We start from the raw sequence: 27,372 nt of genomic DNA on the forward strand, positions 1-27,372 counted from the left end.
TGAGAAGGATCTAGGTGTCCTAGTAACCACCACTTAAGTATGAGCCAGAAGAGTACTGCAACTGCCAAAAGGCTAATGCAAGTCTTAGACTGCATCAACAAAGTGATAGTTTCAAGATCATGTCAGGTGATAATACCACTTTATACTGTACTGGTCAGACCAAGCTTGGAATGCTGATCATCATGATACAGAAAAGATATTTGGACCCTAGAAAGAGTGAAAGAAAAGCAATGAAGATGAAAAAGATCTGTAAGCTAAACCATATGATGAACGACTGAGGGAATGAGTATGTCTAGTCCAACAAAGAGAAAGATGAGGGGTGACATGATAACAGTTTTCCAGTACTCAAGGAGCTGTCAAAGAGAAGAGGGGATCAACCTATTCTCCAAAGCACCTGGGGACAGAACAAAATCATTAAAGAAAGATCCTACCTAGAACTAAAGAGAGATTTCCTGACAGTGGGAACAAGTTATTAATTTACTGATTGATTGATTGATTGATTGACTGATGACTGACTGATTGACTTATTTGTCACCATTGCACTTCATGGGATTCTAAGAGGCATGCAAACACTACTCAGTGAAACAGCTTACCTCCAGAATTTTGGATGCTACATCACTGAAGTTTTTCAAGAAGAGAGTGGATAGCCATTTGTTGGAATTTCTTAATCACTAGACCAAACTGGCTCGTTATTGTCTCTTGGACAAACTTAACATCTAGGAAGTATGGGAATATATGTGTGTGACCATAGTAATAGCTTCAGGAATAACCTTGTCCAAGAATAACCTGTCCAAGAATAAATTTGTCCCCAAAAATGTCAATTTCCTTGAAATGATAAAACTTTCTCCATGTAACAGGTCAAAGCCATGCAAAAATAGGGTCTGCCCAACAGAGTCCAACAGAGCAGATCTGTACAATATGTAGAAGAGTAAGCAACAGAAAATGCAGAATCCTGTTAAAAACAGAACAAAAATATGGTCAAATAGAAAAAGTGCTGCTGATGACAATATTTGATGTAGAGGGTTTTCAGTTATATCTGTACAGGAAAAAAAGTGAAATCAAAGTCCAACTGAGATACTGTAATTATGAGAAAACTTCTTAATGTACCATAATAGCTTCATTATTGAGATCTGATATTGTTATGGGAAGCTCTTACTTTAGCAAGAATACTTACTGTATTCTTTTCATTGTGGATCAGGAGTTCAAGAAATCAGATGAATTGTTTTGATGAAGTACATCTCACTGAAAAGAACAAAATTACAAAACTAGCTTACTTTCATAGCAGGATGCACCTCCAAGTGTACAATATTTTTCAAACATGGTCTGCAAATAAAAGCCAAAGACCTGTAAATGTAAGGTATAACATAGTAGTTAAGGCTATCTTGCCTACTGCAGGCAAAAAAAAATATCATTCTGCAAGAGTTCTATGGAAAAACATCAGTCACACATGAACCTGACAGTAATTTTGGGCAAGCTTAAGAGTGTTTCTATTGGCATGAAAAGAGCACATTATTGAAAATTTATATGGAAAAGTGTAAAATCTGTAATTCTTGTGATAAATGTTAAGAGAAGAAGTCCTTAAATTACATACATTTCTCATTAGGCAGAGATTGGCATAGGTCTATCTATATTCAAACAACTGCAGTAACTATATAAGAATTATTCCAGTTTCAGAAAATCAATATAGAATAAATGAGAAATAAGTGATCTGGATAGTAAAGACATTGTCCAGGTATGACATATTCCCCCACCCCATTTTTAAATACCAACAGCTGTCAATGTAAAAGTGAAAAATTCAGGCAATTTTGATAGCCATGTGAAGTTGACCATTTTCCTCCTTCCTAGCTCATCAAAATACCCATCATGAGAAAGCCAAACAAATTCAGTAAAGAATTATAGAATGCAGAACTAAATTTGTTACCAATCTGCAGAAATTTGCTAATACTTAAAGAGGAAAGTGAAGAGAAAGGATAGTTGGTAACTGAAGGAGGCAAGTGGAACATAGTAAGGTTCAATCTGAATCCTAAATTTGACATGGGTTCTCCTGCATGGATAATTTAAAAATATAAACACAAAACCTGACTCATTTTAAACAGTGGCTAAGGTCCTTGTTCCAGATTCTGAGGTGATTCATTCTGAAGACATGATACTCTCTAACAGTCACAACCATTTTCATTAGCCCTGTGTGTCAGAGTGCGCACAGTGTGACTATTTTGAGACAACCCAGGAGCAAAATACAGTAAACAGAGGTTTATCTTTCAATAGTGGTTTACCTATAAGGAAGATTATATTATATAATATATATATATATATTATATTATATATATATATTATATATATTATATATCTAGATATACACACAACACCCACACACGCACCACACACATATATATATACATATATGTTTAGACAAAGTCAGGCAATCAGTCATCAACTACAGCATAGAAGCACACATGGAGAGAAAGACACTCATAGAGCCTCTCTTATATATACAGCCTCTAAAAGTTGAATCAGCCCCAAAATCTTGCGACTACTTCCCTACCTATATCATTGTAGCAGCTGGTCAGCTCTTAAGTATATCCCAGACATTGTAGCTTGGAGAAACAGAGGGATACAGCACAGTAACTTCTAGACAAAGGAATTCCCAAGGTTAATTTACAAATCATGAAGAGTCAGGGAAAAGGTCAAGAATAAAAAGTGTCTGGATAAAGCTGAATTTGGAGACAGTTGCAACACTGCAAGGATTTTCTAATCAAGTATAGGCTATGGGGTAGGGATGGCTTTATCAAGTAAACTGGTTTGGAGGAATAGATCCAAGGAATACAATCAGTTTTATTTACATATTTCAAACTAGTTGTCTACTACATGGTACAGTAGTACAGATAAATTAGATTTTCTTTTGTTTCCCTTCAATTCATAATCAAAAGTCATAGATCATACAGGTGCTTTCTGGTTATCATTCTTATGACCCCAAATTTCTCCTGCAATCAATTGTTGACTCTTGAGTATCTTCCTAAAATTTGAATGTCAATTATTAGTATTATATAGTAGTTTGAATACTTCTCATTTTGGGCTTAGAATATAAATTAGTATTTCCAGTGGTGGGTTTCAAAAATTGTTCAAACCTACTCTGTGGGTGTGGCCTCCTTTGTGGGAGTGGTTTGCTGCCCATGTGACCGGATATGAAGATGCTGACAACATTGTCAGAACCACCTTAAATTACCTCACACACAGCACTGACATGCATAAGAATATGATGTAAACCTTTTTTTAAAAAGGCATCTTTGGTTTGCGTTAAAACAACTTCAACACACGCAATGTTTGATTGCATCACAAACGCAGTAGTCATCCTTACCTTTCACAGAGGCACTGAGTTTTATAAATATGAGCATGATAGTGTAGAATAATCATATCCAAGGACCAGTGGTGGGTTTCAAAAAATTTGGAACCTCTTCTGTAGGTGTGGCCTGCTTTCCGGGTCCACTGGTGGAACCTCTTCTAACCGGTTCGGTAGATTTGACGAACCGGTTCTACCGAATAGGTGCGAACTGGTAGGAACCCACCTCTGAGTATTTCCCAGTCTTTTGACTACTACTCAGTTTACTACCTGCTCACAAAATGCATGGAATAGTTTAATATTTTGTAAGACTTTAAATGGAGGTGTTGGTAATTTACTGTTGGTATTAATCTTGCAGTTTGCTCTTAGCAATATATTTTAAGACTCATTTAACTTTACTTTCCAGAAGTGCTCTAGGATCCAATCCGGGACAAGAGATTTAGTCTTTTGAGCTTTCGGACTCGTGCTGGAGCCCATCTTATTGCCCCACTCCTCTGAGCTCCAGCATAAGTCTGAAAGCTCATATTGGAAGAAATGTCTAGCTGAGTTCAGTTCTAAGGGGGAGAAAGACACTGGAAACATGGAGACTGTTTGGAAGTATAGTTTAAAGATGAACAGGACCACATGGGTTTGAAGTCCTGGATAGCTGACCACATTGAGTGGAGGGTGGGTGTTTTTACACTCTTTTGGGCTTTGAACTTGAGATTTCTGTTCCTGTGGCAAGTGCAAGTATCCTATTGGCTGTCAGACTCCAAGGAGGCGGGGATCTTAGCTCACTTTGTAGGGTGTCTGTGTCCCCGGCTTGGTTGAAGTTTTGGGGTGATGTAATGAAGGGGCTTTGGGCAATTCCTATTATAACTGAGGGCTAATTCTACCTTTGTTGGATCTTGGTTGAGGGTATTTGCTTATGAATAGATCTAGCCATCTCTTTATCTCTATTATTAAGGGCTGACATCTGCTATGAGCTATGAGCTATTAAGGAGGGTGCAGGCTATTAAGAGTGAGTCTGATTCCTGCCTAAGAAAAATGTTTCTCCATTCAGGGAAATATAATATTTTTCCTTTTAATATTTCTTAGAATATTTCATTATTCTAGGACAGGGTTGAGTGCTAACTTTCTACACTCAGAAGATCAAATTCTGATCCCGGTGACCATACCAGATTGGATCCTGCAACATTACCTTGGGACATGTATATTCATCTTCATTCATAAGAAGTGTTCTAGTTCAATGAATAAACTTTCAAATATATATGTACCCTGTGTTTCTCTTTTATATAGCAATAGCAATAGCAGTTCGACTTATATACTGCTTCATAGGACTTTCAGTCCTCTCTAAGCGGTTTACAGAGTCAGCATATTGCCCCCACAGTCTGGATATCTTCTTTCTCTATTAGATCTTCTTACTTTGTGTTTTGGTCAACCTGTTTTTGTATTTTTCTAATTTTTCTTGACCTTCTCATTTGGTTGTAATTCTCACTTTCTTATATTGCTTATTTAGATGAAACATCTTGTACAGATATAGAATAGGTGGTACCTGGAACTGAGATGTCTTAGTGAACCGTCATTTAAGCAGGAGCCAGCAGTGTGCTGCAGTTGCCAAAAAATCCATTAACAGTTCTGGCGAGAAATAATAGCAGTACTTTACACCATGCTGATGAGACTACACTTAAAATACTGCATTCAGTTCTGGTCACCACAATAGAAAAAGAAGTTGTGATCTGGAAAGTGTGCAGAGAAGAGCAACAAAAATGATAATGGGTCTAGAGGCTAAATCATAAGACAAATGGTTGAGGGATCTAGGCATATTTAACCTATGAAGAGAATGATTAGAGGAATATGATAGTGTCTTCCAGTACTTGAAGTGTTGTCATAAAAACCAGGGGATTTACTTATTCTCTAGGGCACCAGAGGGTGGGACAAGAAGTAATGGTGGAAACTTGTCAAGGAAAGATGTAATCTGGATCTCTAAAGAGAAATTGCCTGACAGTGAGAGTAATTAATCAGTGGAATAGCTTGCCAATGCGGCGGACGGGCGTCGGCGTCGGTGAATGTCGGCCTTGGTGGCGGCGGGGCACTTTGCATTGCAGGAGCCGCCAAGCTCCTTTGCTGCAGACCCGGGTATGGTGCTGGGCTTCGGGTCTGCAGCAAAGGCGGTTGGCGGCTCCCGCGATGCAAAGTGCCCGGCGGGGCACTTTGCATCGCGGGAGACGCCAGCGCCTTTGCTGCAGACCCGGGAATGGTGCTGGGCAGCCCAGCACCATACCTGAGTGTGCAGCAAAGGTGCTTGGCAACTCCCAATTATTTATCAATTATTGGGAGACGATCTCACAAAAAAATCATGCATTGTTTTTAGAAAACCACTGAAAAAAATTGAAAATCCCTGAACTATCCAAAAAGACTGGATCACAACACCCTAAAACCAGCCAGCCCAGCGTCAAGTTTAAGACTTAAGGGAGAGTTTTTGAAATAAGAGACCTCTAAGTCTTCTGATGGTTCTGCTCTTGGCGGCTCCCGTGATGCAAAGTGGAGAGTTGAACTTGCTCACACAGGCGCGTTTTACAAGCAAGGCTCCTGCTGCTAGATTGCGCAGTTGCTCAAGTGCAAGTCATGATTCGCTGCTCCCAGATCAGGAGGTGGGAGAATCACGTGCCTCCTTTGCATATGAAACTTCGCTTTTAGCCCTTGCTTAACTCTTAAAAGGCGAAAAATTCCTTATGCACAGGAGGCCCATAGTTCTCTCCTCCTCCTAAAGTTAACACTAAGCAGACTCCAAGCCACTGTGACTTGGAATCTGGCAGCAACTACCTTGGCTTTAATTATTTTTTAAAAATTCTTTAAAATTCTTCCTTTTCCTCATGACTGGTGAGGCCATGCCTCCCCTGCCTCTAGTGACTGCACGTCCCTGGTGGCTACTGTTAATAAAGTTATTATCATCATTCCACCTATCAACAATCCATTCCACTCACCTTGTTTTCTTCTTTTCCGTCTCACTCAATCTCATGAATGTATCTGTACTCTTAAACAAACGTGCTCAACCTGCAGCTCGCAGCCCACATTAGCAATGTGGCCTCCAGATTAGGCCTCCTCCGAATTCCAACTGCCAGCCAGTGCCAACTGGCAACTCCTCGGGGGAGGGCTTCTCTGTGGCTGCTCCGGCCCTCTGGAACGATCTCCCGTGGAGATCCAGACCCTCACCACCCTCCTGGCTTTCCGCAAAGCCACTAAGACTGGTTGTTTCCAGCCCATTTGAAACTGCGACTGTTGTTCTATTTTAATTTGTTTGTCTTTTATTTTCTTATTTGTATCCCCTTCCCCTTGGTTGTTAGCCGCCCTGAGTCTCTCGGGAATAGGGCAGCATACAAATTGAATAAACTACAACTACAACTACAACTCCAAGTAATAAAAATATTAAACAATAAAATAAGTTTGTTATTTGTATACATTCACTGTTTTATATATGTAACCCAAGATAATGTGGCCTAGGCAAGTAAAAAGTTGGACACCCATGTCTTAAACTATTATAATATTTCATACATCTAATAAAGTTGGTTTATAGTCTACAAAAGTTTATGATGTAATATATTCAAAGTTTTAAGCTAAAGATAGCCTTCAATCAAAATAAATAAAGTAACTACCATATTGCAACATTACTATTGCAATTAATAGGAAATAATGCTAGACCTGAAGTTTGGAATAAAATGAAAATACTCAAAAACAAAATTATTTTTTAAAGTGACTTTATAACAAAATGCTTTTGATTGTGAGATTGTTGCAGTGACATTTCTGAAACATTGTATACTATGCTTTTTATTTGAAATAGGATCCAACACATCAAATCACTCCTATGAGCATTTACAGATGTTTACTACTTTTAGCTCAGAATCGAAACTACATTTCCCAACAGCCCCCGCTGCTTTATCTATAAACGGAAACTAGGTCATTGGAAAGATGATTAAAAAAAAACTATGAGAGGAAGCCAGCAGTGGAGCTTGGGTTGTCTTAAAGGGGAAGCGTCTAATTCAGAAGCTTTGGGAAGAAAAGCGGGAAGGTTGCAGAGCAAGTGAAACCTGGCGGCAGGTTCCAAGGTCTGAAACGCAAGAATTAACAGAGTAACCCATTGTTTGTTTTTAAGAAAATGCAGAAATAGCGAGAGGAGGAAAATGAAGTGGTAAAAAGGTAAAAAGTGTGGAGAATGTGAGTAAAGAAAGGCTGTTCCACGAAACAAATCGGCGGCAGCAGCAGCAGCAGAGCGAATATAAAAGTGGTTGTCGGTGCAGGTGGTGCATTTTGGAGAGGATCCCGAATATATATGTAGACAGTTTAGCACAAAAGACCGACGGGCTATAGGGAAGGGAGGGTTGGAGCGGTGGTGGTTATGAGGGTGGCGATGTTAAGCTGGCAAGCGCAAAGGAGTATCATTGAGTGGCAGAAACCTAGTTCACACTTGGACACAGCTTTCTTCAAACGAGTCCTGTCGGCTGGCGTTGATGGGGCTGCAGCCCAGTATGCCTGAAGGGAAAAAGTGATCCACTATTTGCTACGAAGCAGCCCTTTCTCCTGTTGGGGACTAAAGTTCCCTAGGACGAGCGGGTGGAATTACTCAGAGGGCCCGACTGTGGCTTTTCCGCAAAACAGCGGTGGGCATGGTGGGCTTCGCTTCTTTCCCTGGAAGACAGATGACTCTAGGAAAGCTCCCCCCTCTGCCTCTGTAGCTAATCCCACTCACGGGTGGGGGCCACCTGTTGGTGACAGAGTGGAGGAAGAAAAGGCCAGGATGGAAATAATTGTACATAGGCAGGAAGGGATTCCCTGGTCCTGCTGAAAAGGGCAAGTCACAGAAAACTTTCCAGAAATCCAACCTGTTTACTTGGTGTTCAGAAAAGGCAACAGCTGATTGTTCTCAGATTCTGAGCAGCTGCTACTAACAGGTAATTGGAAGGAGACATTTGTCTCAAAAACAGACAGTTTATGTTCCTGGAAGTTGGCAGACTGATGGGGGAATGCCTAACTTTTGGTGGGAGCAATCAGCAGGGGTCCTTGGGTTCTTTTTATCAAGCATTGTTGGGTAGGACACACAATGCCCAAAGTAAATAAAAGAACGCCAAACCGGGTTGTTACAGGGATTAGCAGTACAGTGTGAATTCCTTCCCCCTCACCTAACTGCCAGGATGTGTTAACATCTTGGGTAATATTGTCCTGAGGGAAGTCAGTGTGCATCTACTAAAACTCACATTTGAACAAAGGGCATGTTTTCCTCTAATACTGTGATTTTCAGTTGCTGGTTGGTTCATTATAGGCCAAGAAAATGGAAAAATAACAACCTGGAAAGGGCTACTTTATGTATATATATCCCAAGGAGATAAATTAGTAACTAGGTTCTTACAACCCAAATCCTAAACTACAGAGTCCTTGACTTACCACCACAATTGAGCCCATAATTTCCATTGCTAAGCAAGACAAGTTGTTAAGTGAGTTTGCACCATTTTTGAACTTTCTTGCCACTGTTATGAAATCACTGCAGTTGTTACATTAATAACACGGTTAAGTGAATGTGGCTTCCCCATTGACTTTGTTTGTCAGAAGGTCACAAATGGTGATCTCATGACTCCCAGACATTGCAAGTGTCAAATACATGTCAGTTGACATGTGTCTGAATTTTTATCGTGGTGATGCTGCAATAGTCATAAGTGTGAAAAATGGTCATGTCCCCTTTTCAGTGCTGTTATAACTTCAAACTGTGACTAAACGAATAGTTGTAAGTCAACAACAATGGTGGGGTTCAATTTTTTTAATACTGGTTCTGTGGGCGTGGCTTGGTGGGCGTGGCATGGCTTGGTGGGTGTGGCTTGGTGGGCATGGCAGGGAAGGGTACGTAAAATCTCCATTCCCTCCTCACTCCAGGGGACGGTTACTGCAAAATCCCTATTCCCTCCTGATTAGGTGGGACTTGGGAGGCAGAAAATAGATGGGGGAGGAACCAGTCAGAGTGCTATATACCGCTTCTCTGAACTACTCAAAGTTTCCGCTACCGGTTCTCCAGAACTGGTCAGAACCTGCTGACCACCACCTCTGGTCAACAACCTATATTTGCATTACATGCTGCTGTGCCCAGCCAGGTGAACCATGTAGAGTAGGGGAAATGGCACACTTTGCATAACACATTGCAAAAGGGATTGCGTTTCTACAATATCTTGTGCTATGTCTTTCCGGTTTATTTCAGCTTAATACATCTTACTGAACAAATGCAGGCAATAAGGGTAAATGGAACTGAAGCTAGGGGAAGCTAAACTTCTAAAAGAAGGAGTGCTTAACTCCATTCCTTGAGTGAATCAAGGCCTTTTGACTTGTTTTTTTTACCTGCAAATATGAAGTGGGGGGGGGGGGGGAGTTGTGAAACCTGTGCATGGCTAGATGCTTCTTTTTTTTCTTCCGCTTTGGAAATGAATTAATACTGAACTGGCCATTCAGACATCCAATATAAGTAGTGTAAGTGCAAAGATGACATATAGTGTAAGTATATGGAAGTATATATGTTATAAGTGGCAACTGTGCTTGGGAACAGTGTATTATAGCTGCATTAGAAGCTGCTTAGAAACAATAACTCTGTTCTGTTCTGCTGTAGGATTTAAGGATGAGCCAGCTGTGCTGAGCCATTGGGGAGAGCATATAGCCATGATGGCGAACCTATGGCATGCATGCCACAGGTGGCACATAGAGCCCTCTCTGCGGGCACCCCAGCTGTCGGCCAAATCCAGCTCCACTGCGCATGTGTGCGTGCCTCCCAGGGCCAGCTGGTCTTCAGGTCTCTGCAGTGCATGTGCGGGAGGCAGGCCAATGTACAGGGGGCGCTCTCACATTGAATTTTGGGGCCTCACTCGGTGCCCCTGCACCACGTTTTGGCTTCCATTTTGGTGCATGAGGCCTTCCAGGCCCAAAATAGGGTGGGGCGCCACTCGAGATTCCTTGTGCCCCATTTTGGGCCTGGAAAGCTCTTCCACCAACCTGGAAGCAAAAAATGGGCGAGGGGGGACCAGTGTGCGTTGCGTGGGCCAGGAGAGCAGAGGTGGATCATGTGGATGCACGAGGAGTCACATGTGCATATGAGGGAGGGCAGGGTGCAGGGGAGTATCGCACATACTTTGAGTGCAGGTGTGCTGTTGCACCCGTGCTTGCGCTTTCGACATGCAACAACAAAAATGTTAGCCATCACTGGCATATGGAAAGCTGTTAAACTATCTCCTTGCACTGCTTAGAGAGTTTATGATGGTTCAGGCAATGGAGTTAGGGGTTCTTAAACATATTTGTGTCATGAGCCTTTTTCAAAGTTTGGTGACATACATGGAACCCTTTTTTGAAAATATACCTAAGCACATAAAATAAAACATGAAGAATAGATTGTGCTACTGAGGAAGCTAAGTGTACTATTAGCGAAGCATTAAAAATAGCAAATATGTAATATAGTAATATTCAACAAAATCAATTACAAGACAGTACATTGTAAGAGTATAATAATTTTAGATAGCAACATATATTGAAGTTAGATGTTTTTGGAGTCTCAAGTCCATACATTATTGCTGCCTATTTAAATGTTTGAATAAAAAGCTAGATTCAGGGGAGGGTACAGAAAATAAACTTGTGCCCCCCCCCCCCCCCAAAATCCAGAGTTTGGTGGACTCAAGTAAGAACTCCTTGAAGCCAAGCCCACATTTTTAGGCCAGTGAAAGTACTTGAAGCTTTGAGTGCATGTCAAGGACACACTCAGAAAGGTTGTTGTGGTACGCTTATGATTAAACAGAAAATACCTGTTTTTCAGAAGGTAATTTGGTGAGGTTGCTTTCCACCAGCCATTCTTCTCTCTCAAGTTCTCTTTATTACTTTAGCCTACCAATTTGCTTATTTGTTTTGGATACTCTCAATCAAGAAAAGAGCCATGCAGTGCTGTGCTTCCCTATCTATCTATCTATCTATCTATCTATCTATCTACTATCTATCTATCTATCTCTCTCTCTCTCTCTTCTCTCTCTCTCTCTCTCTCTCTCTCTCTCTCTCTCTCCTCCCTCCCTCCCCCTCCCTCCCTCCTCCCTCCCTCTCTCTCTCTCTCTCTTTCTCTCTCTCATTTTATAAACAATTTCTGAGATCTATATGGGACTGCAATGCATGGTTGGAAACAAATTATGTTTGAGGCTGGTGTACTGCTTTGCACCCAATTTATAGTTTAATTAAAACAGCATAAAATAATATTGGCTGAGGCAAATAATAATATAACAATAATAATAACAGTTAGACTTATATACCGCTCATAGGGCTTTCAGCCCTCTCTAAGCGGTTTACAGAGTCAGCATATTGCCCCCAACAACAATCCGGGTCCTCATTTTACCCACCTCGGAAGGATGGAAGGCTGAGTCAACCTGAGCCGGTGAGATTTGAACAGTCGAACTGCAGAACTGCAGTCAGCTGAAGTAGCCTGCAGTGCTGCATTTAACCACTGTGCCACCAGATTTGCAGGTGCAAAGAAAACAGTCTATGGGCAGATAGGCATGACAGCCCAAGCTTTAAGCTGTCTTTTCAAACTGATATTTTACATATGGATTTCAGCTTCTCTAATTCCCAGCCAGGAAGGCCAACAGAATACTGGCTGATAATTAGGAGAACTGGAAGTCCAGCACATCAGAAGGGAAATGGTTGTGAGAAGGCTGGTTTAAATTCATATCTGCAGCTTGGGGATTAAATCTTCATGTCTCTACCTCATTCTTTATTGGGGGAGTTCATGTTCCCCATAAGATAATTTCTGTCAGCATTGTCTTTATTGGCAGAGAACACTTAAAAATAAAATTGGTCAGTTTGTCCTACTTAACAGTCCAAGTGGGAGACCAAGTGGCACAATAAGGAAGTATTTGCAAGTCAATTGAAGGGCAGAACAATCTAATTTGCACTTAACTGAGGGTACGGAATATAAAAGTCCCTTAGTTAAACTTATAAGCTATTTCCTGACTTTAAAGTATTTTATGTTTTGTCTGTTTAAATCTAGCATGCCATTTTCTGATCTGGGGAATTCTAAAGAATTAAGGCTGTTGAGAAAGTTGACACCAGACGTCCTGTTCTGCATAGCTATACTGACTTAATATAATGGAAACCCACCCTGGGGAACATACAATGCAGTGTTTCTCAACCTCAACAAAAAATTAAGATGTGTGAACTTCAACTCCCAGAATTCTAGGAGTTGAAGTTTATGCATTAAAGTTGTCAAGTTTGAACATAGTGAATAGTGATTCTTTTTCAGTCAAGACTATGCAAATGGATGCCCTCCCTATAGTAGAAAAAATAGAAGGTTTCTTGACATTGATTGGACTGGCTATGGGTGTTCAAAACATAGGATTGGCTCCTACCAGCTACTACCTACTTCAGTCAATTAGATTTCCCAGGCAACTTATACAACCTCTTAGAAATATTCTCAACTGTTCAAAAATACCTAATGACCTATGTTTCTAAATAGTGTCAAAAGGCAATATTTAATGGCCAATCCAGATCTAAATGTACCTAGATAGTGGGGGCTGAAAATGGCTTGTGTATAATCCTAATATAAAGGCTTAATCACTTTAAAGCTCAATAGCACTACTACTAAATCTGGGGTCTCTTTTTATTCCTCTTTATTTATTTTAATAAAGGAAATACTGATAGGAGCAAAGAATAACAACTCCTGCTCAGTTTCCCCATCTGTAACAGTGAAGAGGGACGTAGTGGCTCAGTAGTTAAGAAACTGAGCTTGTCGATCAGAAAGGTTGACAGTTTGGTGGTTCGAATCCCTAGCGCCGTGTAACCGAGTGAGCTCCCATACTTGTCCCAGCTTCTGCCAACCTAGCAGTTCGAAAGCATGTAAAAATGCAAGTAGAAAAATAGGAATCTAGTGGAAAGGTAACAGTGTTCTGTACGCCTTTGGTGTTTAGTCATGTCGGCCACATGACCACGGAGACGTCTTGGACAGCCCTGGATCTTTGGCTTTGAAACGGAGATGAGCACCACCCCCTAGAGTCAGGAACGACTAGCACATATTTGCAAGGGCAACCTTTACCTTTAACAGTGAAGAAGGGCAAGTGAATGGATAGTTTTGACAGCAGCCGTAAGGGGAGAAGGCTCATGCAAGCCATTTTGCCTAATCCAAATCCCTGACCGCCAAAATCCTGAGTCCAGCTCTATCTCTATGTTCTTCAGACACATGTAACTATAGTTAAATGGAATAGAATTATTTATTGGCCAAGTGTGATTGGACACAAGGAATTTGTCTTTGGTGAATATGCTCTCAGTGTACATAAAAATACATTTAAGAATCATAAGGCCCAACACTTAGTGATAGTCATAGGTTAGTAATAAGCAATCAAATCATACTAGGAAATAAACACAACAATACAAATCATAAAATACAAGCAACATGGTTATAGTCATAAGTGGGGAAATAGGTAATAGGAAGGATGAGAAGAATAATAGTAATGTAGCCTTAGTAAATAGTTTGACAGTGTTGTGAGAATTAGTTGATTAGCAGAGTTATGGCATTCGGGGAAAAACTGTCCTTGTGTCTAGTTGTTTGGTGTGCAGTGCCTATAGCATCATTTTGAGGCTAGAAGCTGAAACAATTTATGTCCAGGGTGTGAGGGGTCTGTAGATATTTTCTCAGCCCTCTTTTTAACTCATGAAGTATATAGGTCCTCAATAGAAGGCAGGCAGGTAGCAACTGTTTTTTTCTGCAGTTCTAATTATTTAAAATGTTTTTTTTTCCAGATCAAATCATAAGAAAACACAACAGTATTAAATCTCCCATGAGATCTAATAGCGTTGGGGTTTATGATATTATATCTTTCAGGCTCACGGGGAAACAGATTCCAAATGCTGCTACTTTGATCATGTAGGATATTAATTTGAAGGAAGCAATTTTTACCTGCTGCATCATTCTTGTGGTATGCTTTTCTCACTACTCTTGTGGATGAACAGTAGAAAGAAGGAGGGTTAGCACCAACAATGTATGTATGTTGTACATCCAAGGATTAAAAACGAAACCCAAATATGTCAGAAGTAAGCAAGGGCACTGCTAATCGAGATGATGACTTAACAGTAATTTTCTCGAACTTTATGCTGAGAAACTCAAGGCAAGACTGCTAGGGATGATGTATTGAAGCAAGTACAGGACGACTTAAGATAAACATGGGCATGCATAGTTTTTTCAATTTTTGTCAATGGGATGCTTATGGTTTTCCCTTTACTTTTTTTAGAGTCATAAAGTCATGAATCATTGGGTTTGTTCCCTGTTCTACCCCATTCCTTGTCCCCTTAATTCAAATTAAGCAAATTCTATTCACCTTAATTTAGCCAACTTTATGTTTTGCTTTCTTGTTTGTGTGGTTGAATTAATGAGGATTAGGATTTGTATGTACTCAGTGATCTTTGAATCAGATGCAAAAAATGTATGGAATACATGTCGGCACTTGCTTGTATTGAAAAATGTCCTCCTTAACAAACTCCCCTTGTATCTATCAAGCTAGAACAAGTGCTTGCATTCTTCTTGGTCTCTAGAATGAAAACATTAAGATGTTGAGACTGAATCTATTTCTGGACAACTACTGGGTTTATGGAGGATGCACAAGTTAGTTTTGGGCTATATCAAATTCCGTCGTGAAAAAATCTTGGCCTTGCAAGGTTGAATTAAATTATTCAGATTGAAACAATTCTTTTCTTTTTGCAGGACATTGTAGTTTATCCCAATAGCATTTTTTCCTCTCTCTTCCACTACCCCTCCCCTCTTCCCAATTTAGCTTGAATACACCAGGCATCCCTCTTAGGACTTATCTCTTCACTTATCTTCATAACTTAATCTGTTCTTTAGTGCTCTATTGTCCTCCAAAGTAGCAAAAAATTGGATGAAGACATTGCTGTCTGACTTTCCAGTTGCTATAAAAAAGAAGAAATGTAGAAAAGTGAAATGAATATAAAAGAAATAAGATGATTTTAGAACTAAGAGGAAGATTGTGGTCCTCTGGATATTTGTGATTGCGGTTTTCACTACACCCAGTCCGGTTGGCCAATGGTAAAGAATGCTGGGAGTTGTTACTCAGCAACCTCTGAATTGGCACAGGTTTTCTCTGCCTGATTCATAACTGGTCAGGCAGTTTTCTACTGACCTGCCAAAGAAATTTATATGTACTAAACCCAAGTTTGGTCGATTCACTCAATGGATTGAAGATCTGAAGGCACTTACCACCCATGAATGGATTGTTGATAGACTTTCTAGGGTCAGTTGTAATAAAATATGTAATTCCTTTGTTCAAAATACAGTAAGTTAGAAAATGATGGTTATACAAATGTATTAAAATTTATGTGTGCTTGAATAATACATTATAAGTATATATATAAAAATGTTACGTTTTTTCATATTAAGCATATTTTATATATAGTTGTGTAAGTATATGCATTATAACTACCTTTGTGTTTTTATTTATTTATTTATTTTAACAGTAAAAATTAATTTTTTAAAAGCCCAAAGTGAAGTTCCCTTGTTCCAGTCCTTGATTCAATAAAAGCAGGTAAACTAACTCTTTAGTGGACCGCTTTGGATTATAACTGTATTTAGCTTTGTTCGTCTGTTCTAGAGACTAACTTTTATCTAAAATATTCCATTTACTTTCCGTTACTCCATCTCCAGAGCAGGATCTGATTTTATTTGGTAAATAGGTGGAGAAAATGCAGATAGTTCATGGACAATTAATGCTCTGGTATTAATTGTATGTCCTTTCTTTCTTCCACCAGCCCCCCAGATGTTTCCTTCTTAAGTTGTGAAAGTAATATGTTGGGATATCAAGAAGAAGAGGTAAGACTATTGACATTAGCAGACATGACCGTATGAACTATTTTCTATTTCACCGATTCTGAAAATATCTGCAGTCAGCCTCCAAGAAGGAAAATAGTTTTTAACAGCCTCCAAGTTTGATTGAATGTGGTGAAATAATAGAGGCTAAAGCAATATTGGCAAAGGTTGTTTCAAAATATGAGGACACTTTATTTCCAAGCATTGTTTCCTACTTTATATTCATGCTTAAAGCAAGTAATTTGGAATAAGAAAGCTTCAGTTCAGAGCCATAGAAAAGTTCAGGATCTATAGCTTAAGTCACAATCTATAAAAGCTCCTCCCACCCACACCTACATATATGTGATTTATATGGTGGCAGAAAGCTGAATCATGCAAATTCCCCTGGAGAAAAAGTACCTAAATATACATGAGACCATGGTGAGGTATTTGGAATAACACATGTTGTGTAGCCTGTCTGCCATCCTTGTAGCTCATATTTATATCTTTCTGAGGACAGAAACTTACACAAAGATTGTCTTAGGTGCCTACAGCTCAGCTTCATCCTATTTTTTGAATATTCAAAATAAATCTAGTTGAACAAACTATGCTTCGTGTAGGTAGCCAAGCTTTCCTTATCCACTCATCCTTTATATGTGCTTGACTTGCAACTTTCAGAAGGTGGCTGAGCATTTTGAGGTTTGTAGTTCTGAAGCGTACAAATTTGTGGCAGCTGGACTGAACATTGCATTATTCCTCTGTTTTATCTCTGAGGCAATAGATCAAGTCCTGTTTCCATGCTCCTCAATTCTTCCAAATGAAGTGAAGGAAAGATATAATAATACTAGTATTTATATTCCGATTGATAATAGAAACAGACAAAATTACAGGCCTTTGTAATAAGATGGTGGGCCATCTACTTATAGTACTGGGCATGTATGTTTAAGGTTTAAGAACTTCATCTCTATGTATAACTTAATTAACTTGTAGCTAGCTGTGGTTAGCTTGCATAAGTTTAATTAGACTAGGTGTGGCCCTGTAAATATTCATTCTCTCTGATCATTGGCTTTTCTGGTTGGGTTAGGATGAGTTTGGAGTCTTAATGACGCCCGGAAAGTCATAGATTCCCCATAATAACTATTGGAAAAGCATAATCATGTTTATCAAATAGTTATTAGATTTTGTATATTTCTTTTTTTCCAATGCTTGAGAAATCTGTCTGAGTCTCTTTACAGCCTTTTGATATTAATATAGTAAAGCTTTTGTACAATCACAATGAGCTTCTGTTTATGCATTCAATTCTTTTGGCTGAAAAAGAGGGAGACCTCTCTGGTTTAGGCACTAACATTGAGAGAAGAGTTACAAATTAAGTGGACTCTAAGATGTATTTTTTCCTCTGGGTCCTGAACCTAGGAATTGACTACTGTGCGTGTCCAAGATCCTCGAATACATAATGAGGGCTCATGGAATTCTTATGTGGATTACAAAATATTCTCCATGTAAGTATAGAAAACACGGGAAAAAACAGCAGTAAGTAACAGAACAGAATAACAGACTTGGAAGAGACCTTTTGAGGTCTTCTAGTCCAACCCTCTGCACAATCAGGAGACCCTGTACCAATCCACACAAGGTTGGCCATGTGGGAGGCATCCTCCAGTTCCGCCACACATGTGAGACGAGCCTCCTGCAACGACCAACAGACCCTGGGCAAACCTGTTGTTAAATTACCCCCCCCCCCACCGCTATAAAAATGTATCCTGGGTGCTATGCTGCAATGGAGAAACGGGAAATTGAGTGGCCGGCATAAGGGAAGGAGGAGGACAGGGAGAAGAAAGAGGGAAAGTGGCCTCCTCCTTTCCTTGCACCAGCTGCTCCGTTTCCCATTTCTTCATTGCAACGCCATGCTGCAGAGCTTGCCACCCACCACAGCCCAGATGCTCTTGCTTCCCCCAAGCATTTCTTTGCCTACCTGATTTCCAGGTCTGTTGCGTTTTCTCCATCGCTTTTCTTGCCTTCATGTGCAGGAAATAAAAGTTTGTGGGTCTGAAAAAAATTTAATAAATCAATTCCAACTTTGTGAGATCTTTTTTTTTCTGTGATAAGTTGGAATTGATTGAACTTTTTTTTTTAATCCCACAAACTTATTTCCTGCACGCAACAGCAAGAAACGCAATAGCAAAATGCAACAGAGCTGGAAATCAGGTAGGCAAAGAAATCCTTGGGGGAAGCAAGAGCATCTGGGTGCTGAAATGGGCCCATCTATTTCCAGCAGTTGCCCAAGCACACTGGAAGAAAGGCTGGCATCTACTAGCATTTAAATGCAGTGGCATTCCAGCTGTGGCTGGGAAGGTGCAGCTGGTATGGGCGCTGGAGGCAGGACGCCTGCTCATTTCAGTACTCTCCCTGAACCACTGGCGCTTCGCCAGCATTTTAGTTCTGGGCTGCTGCCTTAAGTGCAGGCCCTGCCCCCCACTGCCTGAGACAGTTTTTGCCTGAGTGACATGATCGAAGGTTTCCGTCGTTCCTCTCTTGGACTTTTGGGGAGGGGTTTTTTTTTTCCCCTGCCTGGAAGGAAATTGAATGAAACCAGACGTGTTCCAGAAAACACAGATTTTCCAGAAGATGTCTAACTGATTCACTGAACTCAGCAAAAAATTTAGTTGTACCAACTGATGCGAACCAGCTGAATCTCACCATTGTAACTATCCAAAAAGCCTCCAGGGATGGAGGTCTCACAACTTTTGAAGGCGAGCTGGTTAATTGTTCTCATTATTAGGAAATTTCTCCTTAGTTCTAGTTTACTTCTTTCCTTGATGGTAAACTATTTTCTTGCATGCTTTGCAGAGCACCAAATATGAAACAACCATCTGCTATTGATGTGGGAAAAAACCTTGTGCTTGATTTTTTACTTCTGCGGACTTACTTAGTGGAGAAGTAACAAAAAACAGTGGGAATTTCCCATTATTCTTTCATTCTGCAAACTGTTGTACTTTACAAGCATGGGAAAATTGCTTCTGTTTAGTGCAACTTTTAAGATGTGTGGCGTTCACCTCGCAGAAGAGAAAGAAGTCTGGGAGTTGAAGTTCACACATCTTAAAGTTGCTGAGGCCAGGGAGACAGCCATTTTTGACCCATTTCTTTCCCCATCCATTTGGTAGGGATTATTACCTTTGTAGACATGCTATGCCTACTTGAGGTATACTGCAACTATTTTCCCTGGTTCCCCCTGAAAATCATAAAACTGGTATTTTCTGGCATTTTTTTTTTTTTGGGATGTGGGAACTACTGGGCCATGGTGGTGCAGTGGTTAGAAATACAGTATTGCAGGCTAACTCTTCTTACATTGCCAAGAGGTCAATTCCTTTGATCCTGACTGACTTAAGATTGACTCAGACTTCCATCCTTCCAAGGTCGGTAAAATGAGGACTCAGATTTTGGGGGGCAATATGCTGAGCCTGTAAATGCTAAGAGAGTGCTGTAAAGCACTGTGAAGTGGTATATACCGTATTTTTCAGAGTATAAGATGCACCTTTTCCCCTCAAAAAGAGGCTGAAAATCTGGGTGCATCTTATACACTGAATACAGCATTTTTTGCCTCCTGAAACCCAACCCGCTTCAACAAAATGGTTGTGCTTAGCTTTTAGGAACCTTGCAGAGTGCTCCTGGGGGCTCGGGGGGGGGGGACGGACAAAATTGAGCAAAAAACAGCCCATTTTTTGCTCATTTCTGCCCTCATTTTGCTCAATTTTGCTCCCCCCCCCCGCAGCCTCTAGGAGCACTATATAAGCCTCCTAAAGGTTATGCATGCCTTTTTTTTTGAAAAACAGTGAAAAAAGGGCCATTTTTAGGAGGTCTGCAGAGTGCAAAAACTTTTTAAAAAATTTTTCCTTTTCAAAACCTTGGTGTGTCTTATACTCTGAAAAATACGGTAAGTCCAATTAAGTAAATTTAACAGCTAATTTTCAGCAATATACGTATTCCTGAAGGTTATTAGGAACCATGAAACAGGGAATGGGGCTTGATGCAGACTGTCCCATTGTCTTCCGAATGAGCTTTGAAGGGAGAGAAATCAATATGTATAGTTTCAGTGTGGACATAGAAGCTGGTTTGCTTTAGGGGGAGAAACAGGGATCGGACTATTAGTCCCTCATGCAATTAAAGAAGAATGGGAGACAATACACTAGTAATCCTGGATTTTCAACCACAGTTGAATCCAAGGTTTCTGTGCCTAAGCAAGACAAGTTGTTAAGTAGGTTTTATGACCTTTCCTGTCACCGTTGTTAAGTGAATCACTGCAGTTTTTAAGTTAGTAACATAGTTGTGAAAGAATTTTGCTTCCCCCCCCCTTGACTTTGCTTGTGAGAAGGTTACAAATGGTGATCCCATGAACCAGCAACATTGCAACTGTTGTGAATACATGCCATTTGCCAAGCATCTGAATTTTGATCGCATGATCATGGTTATATCAGAAGTGTGACAAACAGTCATAGTCACTACTTTCAGTGCCACTGTAACTTTGAATGGCCAATAAATGAATGGTTGTAAGTCAAGGACCACCTGTATTGTTATGTTCCAGGTGTGAACTTCCCTGTAGCACCTGACTGACTGTAACTTTGGTTTCATGCACCTTTCCTTAAATTATTATTAGAAATTGCAACCAACATCAATCTTTTGTTTCCCCACTTTTTACATTGCACAGTATGAAACGCTTTGAAAATCAAATTAAATAGAAAAAGTGAAACATGACAAGAGGAGAATCATGGTGTAACTTTAAAGAGGCAGACAGGCAGTGCATATATTTGTAACTGATATAAACAAAATTGAAAGCTACTTTATACTTCTTTTTTCCTTTATTCACCAGTTTTCTTTACTTGTTTTTCTTAAATTTGTATTCCTTTTATTTGCATAAAATTCTTCAATAAAATCAATTAAAAAAGAAAATCAAATGGATTTTTTTTTAAAAAAATGACGTTTAATCAAAGTTCACTCTTAAAACCAAAAAAATGCTATGATAAAAGCTGTTTATCATAGCAATTCTCTATTAGCACAGCAGCCAGCAGAGGGAGACAGTATAGAAAGAGATTTGGAGTGAAAAAAACAGGTGGAATAAACCTTGTATCAACAACAATCTTTTGTCTTATTTTACAGACCAACAGTAAAGCTTTCACAGCCAAGACATCTTGTGTCCGCAGACGATATCGTGAGTTTGTGTGGTTAAAGAAACAGCTGCAAAAAAATGCTGGCTTGGTGTAAGTGTGAGATTGTATTTTTTAATAGTGGCTTAAACCATCAAAGGACATTTGCACATCATTTGAAAATATTTCAGTAATAAACGAATATAATTTTTTGGACTGGTGCTAACACTGGCGCTTTTAAACTTACCTTAGAAATGTCAATGTTGAAAATATGCTTGAACTGTAATATATAATTATGCATTAAAACTGAATAGAATTCAGCAAAGAGCTTTAGCTCATCTGCATACTGACAGACTTAGAGTCAATTTCTGAGGTGAAAATTCAGTAAGTTGAGGTTTTTCATGGAAGACTAATGGAAATTCCAAAATATAATAATGGTTTTATATTTTGAATTTTACTTTTCATTTTATGCATTTCAAAGAAAGCTTAATGAGCTTGTTGATTTTATTGCAAAATACAATTTATAAACTTTCAGGGGAAAAGATCCCCAACCTTGACTTATCATCTTGGAACAATCCCCCAAAACCTTTTTATAAATCCACCTTATGGATATAGCACAATACTGTTTGAAGGTACTGCTTGAGCTTGCAGAGGATTTGAATTTTTGCAGAGAGAGCTGTTAATGATCCAGAAGTCCAACTCTTGGAGAAGATACATTCTTCTTTGTCAGCATTGCTGCTGAATTAAATTAGCTTCACTGTAGGCTCCAAGCCTTGATGGGAGTAGACTTTTAATAGAATGGTAACACCTATTTTAGTGAAGAAGAAGCTCACGGAGTAGCAGAAGATTGCTAATTACTTTTTATTGTGGATGCATCCTCAAGGAGGGATATATTTTTATATGTGTGTAAACATGTCCCTTATATCCTTTAGGCCTGTCCCAGAACTTCCAGGGAAATCTACTTTCTTCACAGGCAATACTGATGAATTCATTGAGAAACGAAGACAAGGATTGCAACAGTTCTTGGAGAAGTGAGTGGGGAACAAGATTATTATTGGAGATAGAACATTTTCTGGATCCCAGAAGATTAGAATTTATTATCAAGTTTATAATGGTGTGGAGAAGATAACATAATCAAGATAGTTTCAATTTATGTGAATAATCGAACTTATAGCTTAGTTGATTTTTTAAAAAACAAAATAAAAAATATGACAAGAAAAAGTTGATATACAGTTAGAAAATTTTGGAAAACCCAAAGCCTGTCAAAAAAAGACATATCTCATATCTCCGATACAGATCAATGTTCCTGGCAAATTTCCTAGGAATTTCCTAGGAGTAATATTGATCTCCCCTTCTGCAGCTATAGGAACAAATCAATAATTGACAGTATTCCCATTACAGTGGCAGAAAGCTTTGATGCCACAGCAGCTCTGCTATTAGGACTCTAACAATGGTGGGGAAAATGCCAGCGTGGGTGGAGAAAGCCATATATTTGCTACAAAAACTTCTTTCCTTTCCTTCTGTAAAGGAAGAATTATATGCTAGCACTATAGTTGGCACATTCCTTCCCCCTCTCAATGGAAACATTGCAGTCAAATTGAACAAAGGCTGGCCAAGGCTGCCAGAAGATTTTTTTTTAAAGAAAGGTGGGGTGGGTGGGTGTATTTCTTCTACCGTAGATTCTCACTTCATACCTTGAGAGTCACTCTGTCTCTCAGAATCTCAGTTGTGCTTCAGCAGTAAAAGGTATTAAGACTTTAAATGGAAAGTGCTATTTCTGAAGATCTGATTATTGTAGCATTTGTGCTTAGAATTTCCAATTCTTCTATTCATATTCTAGGACGGTACAGAATGTTGTACTCCTTTCAGATAGCCAGCTGCACCTTTTCCTACAAAGCCAACTCTCTGTACCAGAAATTGAAGCTTATGTGCAGGGTCGGGGCCCTATGAGTGTCACTGATGCCATTCTCCACTATGCCAGGTCCAATTGTGGTTGGATTCAGGAGGACAGTCATTCAGCTTTGCTGGCTGTGCATGACTTTGGCAACAGGTGAGTGGAATGGATGTAATGGTCCAGAAGACAGTAATCACAGTTTCTTTTCCAGGATTTTTTGCACTTCCTGTCTTTTATGCTTGTCCATGGCTCCCGCCGTTTTTATGAGTTCTTGTTTGCAAGATCTCTAATACAGATTGTTCTAGAGCTGTAGAAATAAAGATTCCAAAATCAAATCTGAAGGGGACACTTAGATATGGGGCTTTAACTTCTCTGCAATAATGTCAGTTATATCGACATGACGGGGGCATAGGTATGACTGAGATGGGGAAGTACGTGCTTGGAATATGATTGCATGTATGATCTGAGTTTAGGGATGTGCATATATGTTAGGGCTCGAAACCCAGCAATAAATGTCAGTGTAGGGCCAGAAGGATTGACAACAGCTAATTTTCTCTTTCTCTTAACCCACCTAATAGGAAAAGGAAGTGGGAGATCACTATTTGGTTGGAAATTGGTTTATGTGTTCAACAGTTGACTTTCTGTCTGTTGTGTCTGTCATGTCTCCCGTGTCTGTCTGTCTTTCTCTCAGACTGGTTCTGTTTCTTTCTTAATGAAGAATCACTTCTAGAACTTTTGATTAAGTAGTAATGACAGGTATGATTTTGGCAGATATGTGATTTTTTTAGTAGAAAAAGCACCCAATTTCTCATTCTTTCGTACCATAATTTATGGCATCATTTTCTTGTTTGATTCTATGGAATTTTAATGGAATTCCCAAACACATTCAGATTTGATTATTACTTGTATCCAGTCCATATGGAAAAATGTATCATTCTTTTTTCCTCCATATCCCAAGTTTTATTTGCATGTAGAATTTGGAGAAGCAGATGTTAAAATCGTTTTGTCACACTGTCTAATATCCTAGCATCTATTATCTTTTAAGGAATTCACACATATGAGGTTTTCGCGGGTGTTAGTATGTATGTCTTTGGTTATTCGGGTTTTCTCCCACATAAAATTGGAAGTGTCTTGGCGATGTTTCAATGAACTCTCATTCGTCATCTTCAGGTTTTGTGCTTCCAGGAGTAGTGGAAGCACAAAGCCTGAAGATGACGAATGAGACTTCATCGAAACGTCGCCAAGACACTTCCAATTTTATGCGGGAGAAAACCCGAATAACCAAAGACATACATACAAACATACATACATATACACACACACACACACACATACATACATACATACATACATATATACATACATACAATCTGTTAAATGTGGTAGTTTGTTTCTGTAAGAAACTGAGTTAGTTATGCATGGTAAAGACAGTTTTAGATGTGTTTACCTTCCAGACATTTCTATACTTGCATCAAATTACAGCACAAACAACAAACTTTCGACAGCATCCTTTTCTACCTCCTCAAGATGTTACCTTCACCTAATTCCCCAACCCATAGCTGTTGTCCTTAACTATATCATTGTTAAACTAGTACTTTCCCCCTTATCCTAATAGATGTTTTGCCATGGATACAATCTAATGTGCTTTATTAATCATTTTGTGACACAGCCAGGGAATCTCTAGCTTGAAACTTATTGGCCTCTTAGGCTATACCAACAGTTAACCAACTTTTCTATTAGACCTGTGCATTACTTTTAGTATATTCTTATTTAAGCTGTTCTTACAAACCAGATCTCTTCCGGTATTCTCCTGGAACTGAGAAGGTTTACTACTATTGCAGAAGAAAATATAGATCATTTTGAACATATGCTTAGTGTTTTTCTGGAATATTGTTAAATCTGTGTCCAGTAAACACTACCCCCCCCCCCCAATGTATAACAGCTGCATAAAATCCAGCAGGTTTTGACAGATAGCTAAATTCACTGGTCTAGTCATCTTCAAAATACTTCTTGTTCATCCCATCCAAAGTTAAAGAGAATTTTTACAGGATGCTTTCCTGTGGACTGGTGAAAGTTGAAAGGAAGTGAAAAGACACAACAATTTTTGCCCTAACATATCCCATATACCATAAATAGGAACAGTAGTATTTTCTGGCAGCATGCTTGTGGCCAGATAGGGAATCACTTGTTGGGTAGGCACACTGTGTTGGCATTTATATTGGTGCCATCTCAGAAACTGGGGCATAACATTTGGACATCAGAAAGCCCTCATAGACCTCTAGTCATGTTCTAGACCAGCGATGGTGAACCTTTTTTGGCTCACGTGCCATAAGGGGGGGGAGCGCAGGGGGGGGTTGTGTGTGGGCTTGCCATACCCATAATGCAACACGCAACCTCCCACTGTGCATGCACATATGAGAGGGCTCCCCCCCAATTTTTGCATGGTTTTTTCGTCCTCCCCAGGCTCCAGTAGCTTTATAGGAGCCTAATGGGGGCGAAAACAGCCTCCCCCATCCCCCCGGAGGCCCTCTGGAGGCTTCAGGGACCTTCAGGAGGCTTCCCTGAAGCCTCCAGAGGACTAAAAAGGACCCTATGAGCAAACTGGAAGTCCTGGTTTGCTCATAGGATACTTTTTAGTCTCCGGAGCCTTCAGGGAAGCCTCCTAAAGGTCCCTGAAGCCTCCAGAGGGCTTAAACCAACCCTACAAGCAAACCGGAAGTCCATTCCCTAACTTCCGGTTTGCCCATAGGGCCATTTTTTTGTACTCCGTTTGTACTCCGTAGGCTTCAGGGAAGCTCCTGAAGCCTCCAGATGGTCTCGGGGTGGGGGGAGGCTGTTTTCGCCATAGGTTCGCCATCCTGGTTCTAGACCATGAATCTCTGAGCAGTAGAATTCTGGGAATGAATCAGCAGCTTTAAATTAAATATCTCTTTCTTTCTCTGTTGCTCTCAACTCTCCTGATATGTGCTCAAGTTTTGATGAAGAAAGCCAGTTTGTCCAAAGCTCCATAGAACCACTCACTCATTGGAGTGATGTCAGCATAGATGGCAACAAATTGGAGAGTCCGTGTTCTGAGGAAGATGACCATCAACCAACAGGACTGCTACAGGCTGGTTCCACAGCATCAAATCACCACATCAATTAGCGAGAATAAAAAAGCCCATTCAGGATGTGCTTTGGAGCTCAGCATAAACTTTTGCCACTTAAGTTGAAAATTATTTGGATTATTAGAACTCCAGGCGGAAGTGTTTGGATTATTCCTAGTGGCTTGGGTGTGAAAAGCCTGGACCAGTGAACTGTTTGAACAATTAGAATTGAAGCATATGAATGCAGAAGTAGTTTTCCAGTATGCTTTTTTTCTGCTCTTCCACTTTGATCCTTCGTCTTCCTCAACTTTTTGTATATTTTGACAAATTATCCTGCATAGGAAAGTGCTCTGGCTTGTTGACTATGTTCTCTTCCCTCATCCTCCATGTCTATATCTGATAATGCTTGTTGCACAACCCCAGCTGCCTTTTGTAGGTGTATCAAAACTATTTGCCTGTAGTACAGCTTCTTTTTAAGATGGTGCCAGAAAGCCCACCTGTTTGCCATGAATGCCAAATCCACATCTGGGTTTTTTGGTAGATATACACAGCTGGGACAAAAGGCCAGACTCCCTCCCCAATTCATTATTGCTAGAGCTGCTAAGAGGAGCAAGTTATAAATATTCAAGGGAAATGAGGAATGACAATCTGTATTCTTCTTAGTTGTTAGGTGCACATCCTGGGAAGAGTCATTCTTGCTATATTTCATTGCTTTGACACAGCATATAATTTGACAAGGAGACAGTAATAAACCCCATCTTATATACTAAATAAAAATTATACTTGTCTGCCTAAGTCCTCTTATCAGTATCATTATTATAGTAGCAGCAAAACAGCAATTCCATAAGTCTAGGTATTTCAGTTTGCAGATTTCTTATTTGACTTGTTTGATCTTTGAGCAAAATATAAAATTGAAATCAACAGACTCGGAAGAGCCTGGAAGATCTGCAAGCGCCTGCTTGAGATGTTTCAGTCCCTTCCTTTTTCTTCCCTTCCCCCTGCATTTCCATACACTACACAATAGAAGCTAAATATCAGACCTCTGTTATCTCTCTCCCAGTTTTTGTCCTTTAAACTGGGCAGAGAAACAC

General features: G+C 39.8%; 1 protein-coding gene and 1 long non-coding RNA gene across 2 annotated transcripts; both read left to right on the forward strand.

The window, feature by feature from the left end:
• Positions 1-7,325: 7,325 nt before the first annotated feature.
• On the forward strand, positions 7,326-17,659 carry LOC116520832. The gene is made up of 3 exons (XR_004256844.1): positions 7,326-7,422; positions 16,130-16,190; positions 17,580-17,659. It is a non-coding gene; the product is annotated as an uncharacterized LOC116520832 (long non-coding RNA).
• Positions 17,660-20,165: 2,506 nt separating this feature from the next.
• SNX11 (sorting nexin 11) lies at positions 20,166-26,886 on the forward strand. Its single transcript, XM_032235936.1, has 5 exons — positions 20,166-20,242; positions 21,212-21,415; positions 22,234-22,332; positions 23,142-23,351; positions 26,169-26,886. Exons 1-5 carry the CDS (start codon positions 20,166-20,168, stop codon positions 26,338-26,340), a joined length of 762 nt encoding a protein of 253 aa, XP_032091827.1. The 3' UTR covers positions 26,341-26,886.
• Positions 26,887-27,372: the final 486 nt, after the last annotated feature.

The sequence above is a fragment of the Thamnophis elegans genome, chromosome Z (assembly GCF_009769535.1).
Source record: "Thamnophis elegans isolate rThaEle1 chromosome Z, rThaEle1.pri, whole genome shotgun sequence".
Lineage (NCBI taxonomy): Eukaryota > Metazoa > Chordata > Lepidosauria > Squamata > Colubridae > Thamnophis > Thamnophis elegans.

Excerpts from the sequence above, each read along its gene's own strand:
- SNX11 (XM_032235936.1), top strand. The coding sequence starts at position 20,166 with ATGAAACAGGGAATGGGGCTTGATGCAGACTGTCCCATTGTCTTCCGA. Across the intron at positions 20,243-21,211 it reads GAAGGGAGAGAAATCAATAT|CACAGCAGCCAGCAGAGGGA; the intron begins GTATAGTTTCAG and ends ATTCTCTATTAG. Across the intron at positions 22,333-23,141 it reads TTGCAACAGTTCTTGGAGAA|GACGGTACAGAATGTTGTAC; the intron begins GTGAGTGGGGAA and ends TTCATATTCTAG.